Consider the following 13,850-nt stretch of genomic DNA (forward strand, 5'->3'; position numbering starts at 1 on the left):
AATGAGTAAATTTAAAACTAAAGCTGTTTGCAAGCATTTCACTTTATAATGGCAATTCAAGAAGCTCTTTATCAACTCCTTACCTTTAAACTCAGATTTTGTGCCTGGCCTGGCGCTTTCACATGCTGCACATTTGGTGGAATCTGCTTTATTCTGCACTAGGCACACTTCACAATCCCAGCTTCCCTCGGGTTTCTTGAACTTGTCTAATCCTAGGCAGCCTCCAGAAGACACAGAGATAGGAACCGTGCTGCTACTTGAAGCAGGTACTGAACTTCCTAAAAACAATGCAGAAACACATGGAAATTCTCATTTATATTATGTCAATATCTTAATGACATCATTAAGTCTAAATGTTCAATTTTTATTAGTGTTTCCTATTAAGACAGAGAAAATGCCAGAAATATAAACATTACACATTGTTAAAAATTCGATCTTATAAATGAACAGCTCATACTCACCTTGCTTAGTAATAAGCACCCCTTAAACCCAAGTTTGAATAGCCATGATTTAAAAAAAAAAGATCATGATTATAAATCAAAGCCTAGGGCTAAATTTTCCTTAAAAATCTTTGTCCAATTTCTTCAAGCAGTACAGCATTAAGACATAAAATTGTAGACAATATCGTAATAGAAAAAATACATAGCCACACCATATTAAATTCAAGATTTCAAAGCACAGGTCTCTGCCTTTGAAATGATCATTTTTGCATAGAAGTATTCTATCATTCACTTTGTAATTCTACTTGACACCACCTATTATATGTTCATGGCATCTGTTATAAGCTAGCCTAACCAGACATTTATTAAACACCATAATTTACTTGGGCTCTGTGAACATAAAAGATGAATAAAATGTTACTTAACTTCTAAAGGTGTTCACAGTCTTAAAAGGGAAAAGTAAAAACAAATGCATAGTAGCATCGTCACCAAGAAGGAAAGTAATAAATAATTTAATGCAAGAGTATAGGGAAGGAGAAATTACTGAGGGGCAGGAGAAGGATCCTCAGAGGTGAGATTTAAGCAGAATTAGCAAGTTCTATGGGGAGAGGAGGCTGCATAGCAAGGATGGCTCAGCAAAGCACAGTGTATAAAGAAATACAAGGTGGGGCAAAAGTAGCTTGACAGCTGTTAATATAAAAAAGAATACAATAAATAATAATACAAGAATAAACTATTTCATGTACTCACAACTGTAATCCTACTTTTGCCCTACCCTGTATTGTGTTAAGAGTGAGACATCCATTCTGGTATCCCTACTTCTCTAAATGTTCTCCAATTGTCATCACTTCTCCCAGTTATCTGATGTCTTACTGGTATGTTCTCTTCCATCATGCCAATAAAACTGCTCCCTGAGTTTCCATCATTGGTCCATTGCACTGCTCACAAGTTCTCATCTACTCTGATAACTTTAATCACCAACAAGTTTCCTGATCTTTATCTACAATTTGTGCTTCATTCCTGTGGTCTCTTCCTTAGTTGGTAGTTCCACTATCCAACTAATTAACTTGGTTAGATGGCTTTTCCTCCCTTACATATTTCTCACATCTTTTTCATTCTCTTTTCTGAACCCTTCTACTGATATTCTCATTGTTCGCTTGAATAATAGCTTTAGTATTGAGACTTATTCCCTTAAATCTATCCTTCCAAGAAGCAACCAGTGCCATGTTTTTCCTCTGGTTATTCCTTTAAAAAATTAACTTCCAAAGTTTCATTCCTGCCACTTCCTTAAATTGGCAGAGCTCCCATTTTTAGACCATCTTCTTTATTCACTCCACTCACTTTCCATCACCTATATTCCCATGACTTATTAGAAAACTATGGGCTAATGACTCTAATTTGTATCTTTAGGCCAGAGGGTCCATTATCAGTATAATGGCCTCACATATATCTGAAAGTCAACTTCAACAGCTTGAAATCATCATGTCTTCAACTACACATTATTCTACATCCCTCCCATCCTTATTTGATTTCATTAGTACAAATCACCATTATCTTTGCCTGTATTATTGATGCAACCTCCCTAATCTGTCCTTTGGTCTCCAAATTTTGTCACCTTCAAGTCTATCCTTCAAAAAGCCACCAAGTGATTTATCAAAATACAAATCTGACTGCATCACTCCTCTGCTTAAAATAATGGCTCATTTATAGGATGAAGTCAGCATTCTTTAATACATGAATTTCCTTTGTTTATGTGCAACAATTCACTGCCTGACTCAAAATTTTATTCTCCCATCAACTCAGAATTTCAGTTCCCTGCCTGTAACAAATTGCTGGTTTAAATTTGTCTCCGCCCTAACCGGGTTGGCTCAGTGGATAGAGTGTCAGCCTGTGTACTGAAGGGTCCCAGGTTCAATTTCGGTCAAGGGCATGTACCTTGGTTGCGGGCACATCCCCAGTAGGGGGTGTGCAGGAGGCAGCTGATTTATGTTTCTCTCTCATCGATGTTTCTAACTCTCTATCCCTCTCCCTTCCTCTCTGTAAAAAATCAATAAAATATATTTTATAAATAAATAAATAATAAATAAGTAAATTTGTCTCCAATAGGGAAGGAGGGGTGTCAGGTGGGATGAGAAAGATAATTCAGAATGAAGATTTTGAAATCTTATTCTCGGAGACATCCAGTAGGAATTAGATATATGGCTCACCCCTTATGTTCAGACAGAGATTTAGGCTAATAACTCAAGACCTTTTCATTGCATACACAAAACTACACATATAATTCCCAAAATATCCATATGTTTTATTTAGTATTCATGTCACCATATATCTGTACCAAATAACTATATAACAATATTACAAAAACAGCAAAGAGTCATTTCCAGATGTGAATCTTTATTAACTTTTTAAAATCTGAACAGAAAAACAGAAAAAACTCAAACCTAACTTCATTTTTCTAGCTAAGTTAGAATTTTTCACGGATGATTCAGTAACTTACTACCATTGCAAACTCTGGCAGAGAGCATACAGGTACAGGTATCGCCATTAACATTCAGCGACAGCCTTTTCATAAAGCAATATTGCCCACCCATTAATAAAGTCTTCCCTGGAAATGACCACTAGCCATCCTCACTTTTACTTAGAGAAAAAGAGACTAAGTAATATTTTATTCTGTATAGAGGTTTGAGAAAGACTGCCCCCATAAGACCTTTTAGCATCTATAACAGTCAACTTTGAAATGATCCTAAAGAACAAAAATTTTATGATAAAAATGCATACAAAGATCAAAGTAGTCATTCACAGCCTATCCTAAGAAACCATACATATCAAGCAAGTCATTTTAATCTCAATATAGCTTTAAAAAGTTAAGACGTATGAGAAAATTCTCATCCTGAAACACTTAAAATATTCTAGATTGTTCTTAGTGGTTTCACAGAGAATTAAAATGTTCTACTAACATAATGAGCAAAATTATTCCAAACAGCCATTAACGTACCTGGTTTCTCAGACATACAGGACACACATTTATTGTCCTCTGGATTATTAGGAACACAGCATACTGGACACTCCCAAGACCTCTTGGGCTTTGTGAATTTATCTGCAAATCCTAAGGTACCAGTGGTCACAGTGCAGCTGGAAGATGAAGCAGCCACGGTGACAGCACTTTCTGAAGCCACTGGCAATGTAAGGACACGCTTAACACCAGTTCCAGGTTTCGGTGTTTCACAAGCTACACATTTTATCGCTTCAGGCTTATTTCGCACTAAACAGGTATCACAATCCCAAGTTCCTATTGCTGGTTTAAATTTGTCTCCAAAACCTGTCCCTGATGCAGAAAGAGTTGGTTTGACACTTTTACTTGGTGTCCCAATTCCAGTCTGTTTAGCAGTATCTCTTAGTGGCAATTTTGTCGCTTGACAGGCTATACACTTGCTGTCTGTAACTTTGTTCTGGAGTAGACAACTATCACACTGCCATGATGATCCAGCTTTTAAACTTTCCCCCAACCCGATTCCACTAGAAGAAAAGCTACTTATTGCTGGTCTTGTATAAACTACCGGGCTTGTGGTGGTAGAAATAGCAGCAAGAGAATCTGCCTTCGGTGATGTGAAACCTGTAAGATAGGGAGAATTGGGGGAAAAAAAGTTAGGGAATGTTTTCTAATGAAAACAGTAACTGAAATATTATTACTGGAAGAAAACACATTTACCTTATTGCTGAGTTATTATAATCCAAAATGGACTACTTAAGGTAATTTTCACCTAAGCACTATTAATTAATAACATCTATGATAATAAAAGCATAATATGCTAATTAGACCGGACATCCTTCCGATGACCTTCCGGATGAAGCTGGGGCTATGAGGGAAGCCCAAGTCCTGGGTGCCAGAGGGAAGCCGGAGCTGGCGCTGGGGGAAGGAAGGCCTACGCTTGCACGAATTTCGTGCGATCAAGCCTCTAGTAAATAATAAGGGACACTTAGACCTAGTTAAAATTCTACAACAGATGTTTTATTTATAATATATCACCTTCCTCTTCTAGGGAATTTCTATTTATTATAAGTCAACAAAAACCTAATTTAAGGCTTTAATTATAATAATTCATTGATCTATACTATTGTCATCAATGTCTTGTGGAGTGTCTTGCTACCCCTTACATTTCTGCAACACTGACCTACATTCGTAGCCTTCTTCCCCCACCTGTCTCTCCTTTTAAGTGTTCCCCTGGCTATACCCAATGGCTTTAAAATCTAATTTTCAAATTCTGTCCCATCATAATCCACTACTGTGGTATCCTTTACTTTCAGTAAAAACCAGCTGAGCTGTGTAGGTGTATGGTCACTGGGCAGATGTCCCTCCAAAGTACCACAGAGTGATAAAAATTATTTTATAATGATACTAAACTCATAGAGAGCTTTAAAAAAATAAACAATTCAATGACAAATGATAAAATTCCAACAGAGATGTACCAAACCATCTGGTAAGGCCTAGAAATACAAAACTTATTAAGATCCAGTCAATCCTAATGGAGTACAAGCCCATGCTACTCAAATACAGCCCATGCAAAGTTACCAAACACTGATTCAAACAAAATTGCTTCAAATATCTCTCCAATATAATCTCAGAGCCTATCACATTGTAAGTATACCTTTTTGTAACCTCTGAAGGTATATTCAGACAACTAAGGTATTCATGTAGAACCATGAAGGAATAATAGGAAGATTAAGTCTTTGTACTGCACTAAAACTGTGGTCATTAAATTGATTCACAGAAACTACACTTCACTTGTGGGAATGACGTTTCAATCCTTTCCTTTGAACCAATTAATTTTTACTTTATTCATACAAACAAACCCAGTGACGCTGTTTCTCCTGCCTTCAGCACCAATGGAAAAGAAAATTGGGAGGGGAAAAAGATATAGAAAGTTGTTAGAGATTTTCTATTGCTACCAATAAATAATCCAGTCTAGGGCTATTTTTAACATAATGGCAAAACAATCCCATATATTTCAGTTACCCCCAGTGGTCAACATTTTGTTCATGATTAACTAAGGTTGTCAAAATTTTAACAGGAACCACCTCAAAGTATTACAGATTTCTATTCCTCCCACTTTTTCCAATTTTCCTAATTTCTCCTTCAAAAGAACATATGATCTCCTCCAAATTCTTGCTATTTAAAAAAAAGTTAAAAGGGAGAAGGTGTGGCCCTAACCCAGCCGTGGGCAAACTACGGCCCGTGGGCCGGATCCAGCCCGTTTGAAATGAATAAAACTAAAAAAAAATAAGACTGTACCCTTTTATGTAATGATGTTTACTTTGAATTTATATTAGTTCACACAAACACTCCATCCATGCTTTTGTTCCGGCCCTCCGGTCCAGTTTAAGAACCCATTGTGGCCCTCGAGTCAAAAAGTTTGCCCACCCCTGCTAACCGGTTTGGCTCAGTGGATAGAGTGTCAGCCTGCGGACTGAAAGGTCCCGGGTTCGATTCCAGTCAAGGGCATATACCTTGGTTGCTGGCACATCCCCGGTTGGGGGTGTGCAGAAGGCAGCTGATCGATGTTTCTCTCTCATCGACGTTTCTAACTCTCTATCCCTCTCCCTTCCTCTCTGTAAAAAATCAATAAAAAATATTTTTAAAAAAAGGGGGGGAGAAAGTGTGGACATTATGAATACAAAGTATAACTTAAAGAAGATAAACTATAATAACTTAAAGAAGATAAACTATAAGAATTTGATGCTTACCTAACTATTTGGTTAACTCTAGTACAGGCATTTTGGAGTTCTACCATAACTGTGTAAAATCATCTAAATTATTAAGACTCCTGTATGCAGTATACTCAACTATAAAATGAGAGAACTAATTAAAAAAAACTAATCCTTCTAAATCTTGTTGTAGAAGCCAGCTTTATTTTGAAATTTCTACTCAATCATACATGAACATCTTTGCTGGGTTTAAATTCTTTTTGAGCTACTAGGTTATCTTATAAACACCTTTATACTATTACAGTACACATCACAATTGAACTTGTGACTTATACTCTTTGATTTTCAAACTAAAAACTTATTCCTATTTGAGGATTTCTAGTCATTGCCTTCAAATTATTATATACTAGCTTGCATATCTTGTTTCAAATGAGTACTGTCTTTTATATATGTTAGAATCAGTACCTTTGTTGGCTTTGAGATATATATGGTAATAATCTGAGAACAACATGGCAGTTTCAACACTCTGGTGAGAAAGAAATGTCCAAGTATATCATCATCAAGTTTGTTTATTTACTTTCATTCAATATTGGCCTATCTCTATTAATAGGCAATTCATTTTCTCCTTCTATACTTGCCTCTTACAAATTTCATTTTAGTACAAAGTCCTTGAATTCTAGAGAAATTAAGTAGAGTTTCTAAGATCTTTCCCCTAAAAGAGTAACATTTGATTACATCTATATTCAAAAGTCAATCTCCTATCAAATTAGCCATAATTCTCTTAAAGCCTAAAGTATACCACAAATGACATTAAAATAAGATCATGAGTTTGTAATTAAAAATTTAGACTATCTCAGGGGCAGCCATTATCTTACCAGGATTTTTCAGAACATCTAGGACACTTCCTTCTTTCAGGGTTTTTGCAGGTCTAAAAAGGCCCTCAGAATCTTCATCTGGCTTCTTACAGCTTCTACTGTTCATTGCAGTGATATCTTGAGCTGTAATATTTTTTTAATTATAAAAGATATTATACCTAGAAAAAACACTGGACTCAAGTTAAATGCATTAAAAAGATTTTGTAAAGACAATTTGAATCAACTTCTAAAATATCATTTTAAAAGTGTGAAATTCAAAGATAATGAAAAAATTACTTAATAACACAGGGTTAAACTGCCATTATAAGGAAGTAAAAATACTATTTCCCACACTGTACATCTCTCTCCTCCAAATGGGCAAAAAATATATATAATTAAAAAATAATTATATAATTAAAAAATTAATTATTACTGGTAATTCACTGGTAATCAAGAAAAACAAGTTGAAACATTGAAGAAGATATGGCGTTCGGCTGGTGTGGCTCAGTGGTTGAGCGTCAACCTATGAACCAGGAGGTCAGGGTTTGATTCAGGGAACATTCCCGGGTTGCAGGCTCTATTCCCAGTGTGAGGGTATGCAGGCAGCAGCCAATCAACAAATCTCTCTTTCCCTCTCCCTTCCTCTCTGAAATCAATAAAAATACTAAAAAAAACAATAAACAAACAAAAACAAAAAAACAACAACAAAAAAAGAAGGTATGGCAACTGGGGCAAGCAGCTACCCCTCATGAAATATGTAATCAATTACATAGCAATTTACACTATTGATTAAAAAATATTCAACTAAGGCAGTTATTTCATTTCTAGAAATTCACCCTATGATTGAAAATATCTTTCAGTTAACAATGAAAACCTGGATGGTAGATAAATGCTCAATTAGGGGCTGATTACATAAATTACAGAATGTTGACATGAAATGCTACACAGCCACAAAACAATCATTCTTGAAAGCATAGTTATGGGTAAAAACAGGTTAGAAAGTGCAAAAGATTTTGAATGTTTCCATCTAAAGAGTAATGGTGCTGATAATGATGAGTGTCTTTTATTTATTGCTTTTACTTTTTATATTTTCCAAAATGAACATATCCTTTACTTAAGAAATCTATATATGATAATAGTTTTGTGGTTATATTTTTAAGGGGGGCATTTCTGTTTATATATGAAATATGTGTGGAACTGTTTCCAAATAACCTGATAAGGTGTGTTTGTATGTCTAAGAGGGAAAGGTAGGAAAGAGGGAGGGGAGGAGGGACAGACAAGATTGGCCATAAAATCAAAAGGGTGAAGCTGGGTAAAGAGTATATGGGGAGCCCTAACCGGTTTGGCTCATTGGATAGAGCATCAGCCTGCGGAAAGGTTCCCGGTTCGATTCTGGTCAAGGGCATGTACCTTGATTGCGGGCACATACCCAGTAGGAGGTGTGCAGGAGGCAGCTGATCGATGTTTCTCTCTCATCGACGTTTCTGACTCTCTCTCTCCCTTCCTCTCTGTAAAAAATCAGTAAAATATATTTTTTTTAAAAGAGTATATGGGGAATCAGTCTACCATTCAACATTGGAGAATGTTTGAAATATTTTCTAACAAAATATAAATAACCAGGTTTTTCTTGAGTGTTGTTCAGTTAAAAAGTAGTTTCAAAACAAATCCTGCCTACCTATATATCTCACACGATAAATAAAACTTAATTCAAAATGGATCAATGATCTAAATATAAGAAAACCATAATACTCTTAGAAGAATGGATTCTTAAATGACACCAAAAGTACAAGCAGAAAAATAATTTTAACTTCACCAAAATTAAAAACCTCTGTGCATCTAAGGACATTATCAAAAAAATGTGAAAAGACAATCCATTGAATTGGAGAAATTACTCATAACTCATGTCTAATAAGGATACAGTATCCAGACTATACAAAAATGCTTACATCTCAGCAACAGGAACAAACCAATTTTAAAATGGTTAAGACTTGACTAGACATTTCTCCCAAGAACATATGTAAAGAGCCAACAAGCATCACAAAGAGGGTCAACACCATTAATCACTATGGGAATGCAAATGGATGGCTATAAAAAACCTTAAAAAGTAGTAAGTGTCATAAAAATGTAAAGAATTTGAACCCTCATACACTGCTAGTGGGAATGTAAAATGAGCTATCTGCTGAGAAAAACAACTTTGTGGTTTCCATTGGCACATCAATTCCATTCCTAGATATATATCCCAACCCCAAAACATTGAAAGCAGTGTTCAAACAAATACATATACATGCATATTCACAGCAGCACTGTCTACAATAGCCAAAAAGTGGAAACAACCCTAATGTCCATCAATGGATGAACAGAAAATCAAACAAACAAAACAGAAACAAACTGAGATACAGAGAACATTTTGATGGTTACCAAACTGGGCCGGGGGGAGGGAAGGTGGGTGAAAAAGGGAAGGGGATTATGTACAAATTGGTGGAAATAAAATAGTCACAGGGAGGTAAAGTATAGCAAAGGGATTATAGTCAGTAATATTGTAATAACAAAATATGAGATCATATAGGTACTAGATTTATCGGGGTGACCACTATATATTACTATTTGCAGAGGCCAGCATAACCCTGATACATAAAAATGCTGTGAACTGAACAGTAAACCTAAAGAAGTCATCTACTGAATTTCTTATATGACTTCATTAATATACTTAATTTGACTGAAAAGAGACAATAGATAAATTTGCTATTGTGACTATCCCCCTCACAATTAAACTGCTAAAATTTACATTTAGGGAGCTAAGTATCTCTGAAAATAATTACTAAAAAAATGTCAAAAGGCTGGTATTAACCCTGGCCAGTAGCTCAGTTGGTTGGAGCATTGTCCCATACACCAAAAGGTTTCAATCCCCAGCAGGGATACATATGGGAGGCAGCCGACCGATGTTTCTCTCCACATCAATGTTTCTCTCTCTCTCTCTTTCTCCCTTCCCTCTATTCCTCTCTAAAATCAATAAAAACATATCCTCCAGTGAGGATAATTTTGTTAATGGTTGATTGCTCGTTTGCTTTTCAGACCAAATTTCATTCAAATGAAAGCACTTATAACAGCAGTTCTCAACCTGGGGGTCGAACGACCCTTTCACAGGGGTCACCTAAGACCATCGGAAAACACATATATAATTACATATTGTTTTTGTGATTAATCACTATGCTTTAATTATGTTCAATTTGTAACAATGAAATTGGGGGTCACCACAACATGAGGAACTGAATTAAAGGGTCGCGGCATTAGGAAGGTTGAGAACCACTGACTTATAAGAACTGCCAAAGGGGAAAATTTTTGAAATATTAATCTAATGCATGCAACTATTTTTATGTAAAAATTTATGAAATGTTTTTACTTACCTGCACTACTTGTAATTGGTTCTAAAACAGTACTAGAGCCAGAAAGTTCTACTGTTTTTGCAACAGGCACACTAAATGTAAATCCAATCTGCAAATAAAAAAGTTATCCTTTCAAATATAGAGCTTCTATTTCACTTATTCTAAGATTCACAGTTTACCATATTTTATCATCTTTAAAATTTGAATGCTTCTTGTAATAAATTGTGGGTCACAGTTTAACAGCAGCATTTTTTTTTTTAATATATATTTTATTGATTTTTTACAGAGAGGAAGGGAGAGAGATAGAGAGTCAGAAACATCGATGAGAAAGAAACATCGATCAGCTGCCTCCTGCACATCCCCCACCGGGGATGTGCCCGCAACCCAGGTATATGCCCTTGACCGGAATCGAACCTGGGACCTTCCAGTCCGCAGGCTGACGCTCTATCCACTGAGCCAAACCGGTTTCGGCAAACAGCAGCATTTTTAATCTCTAAGGCAGTTTTTCTTTCAAAGCAGTATATAAATAATGTGTTCCTAATGCCCACATCTGGGTCTCTAAATGTCATTTTCTAATAAAAAGTTTGAAACTTTCTGGACAACAGACCGATTTCAGGCACGCAGCAGGGGAACTACAAATGATCTGGAACATCCAATTGACAGAAAACAAGGACAAAGTAAAAAACAGCATGCCGAAACCGATTTGGCTCAGTGGATAGAGCGTCGGCCTGCGGACTGAAGGGTCCCAGGTTCGATTCCGGTCAAGGGCACGTACCTGGATTGCAGGCACATCCCCAGTAGGAGATGTGCAGGAGGCAGCTGATCGATGTTTCTCTCTCATCGATGTTTCTGACTCTCTCTCTCTCTCTTCCTCTCTGTAAAAAATCAGTAAAATATATATATATATATATATATATATATATATATATATATATATATATATATATATATATATATATATATATAAAAACAGAGAGCAACAGGTCAAAATAACACACGTGCCAAATAAGAGTGGGGCAACTTAAACGTTGAACTTATTATTCTTACCCAAAATACTGATTTCTATTATAAAAAAATAAACAAATATATCTTATGAAACAAAAATCCAAAACTTATCTAGGTTAAAGACAATTCAAGAAACATTAACTAAATGCACTATGATTTAATTGATTAGTCCCTAATCTTAATTGTATCTAGGGCCAAGAGAAAACAAAGCAACAATTAGAGGACAATCTGGAGCCGATGGGGGAATCTGAAAATGAACTGTTATTATTATACGACGTTAAATTTTGTGGGTATAACTGTACTGTGAATATGCAAAGAAATGTTCTTTTACTTAGGGGATACATGTAAAGTATTAAGGTAATTAAGAAGTCTGCATCTTAACTTTCAAATGGTACATGAGAAAATGCACATGCTTGTGTGTGTGTATGTGTATATGCACACAGTGAAAAATACACGTGTTCACTCATTCAAGTTTTCTGTTGTAACTGTTTTTAACTTGGAAGAAAAATAATGGTTATTTCTTACCACTGATGGCATCTTAGATTTGATAAAAATACAGCATGCCTTTGAAATCAATAAATATGAAATATTCTTGGTTGCTACTTACAGATGATGGAGGTAGTACATCTGCCTCTGTAGATTTTACAATTGGAGATGAAAATCTAAACATAGGACTGTTTGTGTTGTTTGGAGAGGTCATTTGTACCTGGTTTTCCAAATCATTAAAAAAAACAAAAAGAGCTTTTTAGGAAAAGAAATTGACAATAAGACAGACCTTAAGCAAGTTACTTATTCCAAAGAAGCCAAATGCCCCCTTTAGATTAAAAACAAACACTTTTTAACTTCTGAAAAATACTTAAAAGTAACTGCTATAAAATTTGGCTCCCTGTTGGAAGAGGAGTATACACTATTTTAGACATGGATATTTGTCTAAAGAAAAATAACATTCATAATCTATGTTCAGAAAAATTAAAAGCCAAAACAAAAGCATAAAAATTTCAGGAACAGATTAAAGACATTAATCCTACTTGAAAAATAAAAAACATAAATCTGTTCTTATACACAAAGTATCTTAACTGCAAACATTGGGAACAATATCTCTTTAATGCATTGTATAAGAATTGAAGAACACTCCCATTATAACAAATCCCATTATAATGTACACTTTTTTAAAAAAGCAAGACACCATTTTCATCTTCTTACTCTGAGTTATTGATTTCTATAGTGAAAATTAATTACAGCTTTAAACTGATACTAGATTTTTTAAAATAAAAAATCATCTCTATTTGTACAATGGTTTTGTACCTTATTTGTTAATGACTGTGCAGGACTAATTGGTGATAGAGAAGTTGTAATCACCGAGGAACTAAAATTGAAGGTAGGCAATGAAGAACTGGTGATGGGTAGAGAGATATTCGGTAATACTGGTACTTCCATTTCCTAAAACACAGTATGTTTTAAAATTATATAGTTCATCTTTCATGTCATTCTTTTATCTGTTGTTTTCAGGTAGAATTTATATAATTACAGGCAACTTTAGAATAAAAAGAAGGTAGCACCACACAATGTTAACAATGTGAGCTCTTAAATAAACTAAACAAGACTTGAATCCCTGCCACAAGCCAGCCATGTGACTCTGTGAACCTAACTGCCCTCAATACCAATTTCCTAAATGGTCATAATTAGGAAAAAATAAAATACCATAGTTGTGATATTAACATGAAACACAAAGTTATACATTGTTCTGGCATGTAAAGCAAGCATTTAATAAATGTCAGTACTAATAACTTTGGTGAACTGCCTTGGTTTTTATCCCAACATAGCAAAGGCCACCCCAAGTCTCAAATGACTCTCACATTTACAACAGACAAAAAATAATTCCCCTTCTGCTAATGGTGGAGTAGTTCATATCTCACCAATGCTCTGACAGATAACAATTATAAACTTTGGACAAATGATTAAAAACAGCTATCTAAAAACACTGGAGAGCAACCACAAACAAGCAGAAACCGGAGGGGATAAGACACTTGGAAGAAGAGCACTGAGTGAGCTTCTTTTGTTTTCTTTATGAGTTGGTGCCAATGAATAGTTGAAATTCAGAAAGAAAACTGCAAAGGTGTTGGCTGAGAAATCAGAGGACAGAGAGGTGACCACAGCAGTTAGAAAATGAAGGGAGATACAGGATTGAAGAACCACAGAAGGGTTCCCCAAGTCGGCATATAAACTGTCCAATTCTCTGGCAGAACTGTAAACTAAATGTCTGTAAGGCAGACCAGACATCAAGTAGCCAACTAAGACTAAAGAGTTTCAGCTGTTGCCCAGCACAGAGGAGGGAGTTCACTGCCAACTAAAACAACCTGAATACTTCAAATAGATGAGGTTCAGTATACATAAACCACAACTCAGTAAAAAAAGTCAAGCCCTACCACCCAAAAAAAGAAAATAATGACACTTTTAGGGAAAAG

The 13,850-nt window shown here is 35.4% G+C and overlaps 1 protein-coding gene across 9 annotated transcripts in view; it reads right to left on the reverse strand.

Moving 5' to 3' along the window:
* NUP153 (nucleoporin 153) overlaps positions 1 to 13,850 on the reverse strand; it is a 74,519-nt gene that overhangs the window by 12,600 nt on the left and 48,069 nt on the right. For all 9 annotated transcript variants that reach the window (XM_059688719.1, XM_059688714.1, XM_059688713.1 and 6 more), the window contains 6 exons: positions 12,691 to 12,825; positions 11,993 to 12,091; positions 10,402 to 10,489; positions 7,019 to 7,141; positions 3,436 to 4,053; positions 84 to 278 (listed from right to left, as the gene is read on the reverse strand). In XM_059688719.1, the coding sequence (XP_059544702.1) occupies positions 84 to 278; positions 3,436 to 4,053; positions 7,019 to 7,141; positions 10,402 to 10,489; positions 11,993 to 12,091; positions 12,691 to 12,825 (1,258 nt within the window). The remainder of the gene's footprint in view (positions 1 to 83; positions 279 to 3,435; positions 4,054 to 7,018; positions 7,142 to 10,401; positions 10,490 to 11,992; positions 12,092 to 12,690; positions 12,826 to 13,850) is intronic.

Source organism: Myotis daubentonii, chromosome 3, assembly GCF_963259705.1.
Source record: "Myotis daubentonii chromosome 3, mMyoDau2.1, whole genome shotgun sequence".
Taxonomy (NCBI): Eukaryota; Metazoa; Chordata; class Mammalia; order Chiroptera; family Vespertilionidae; genus Myotis; species Myotis daubentonii.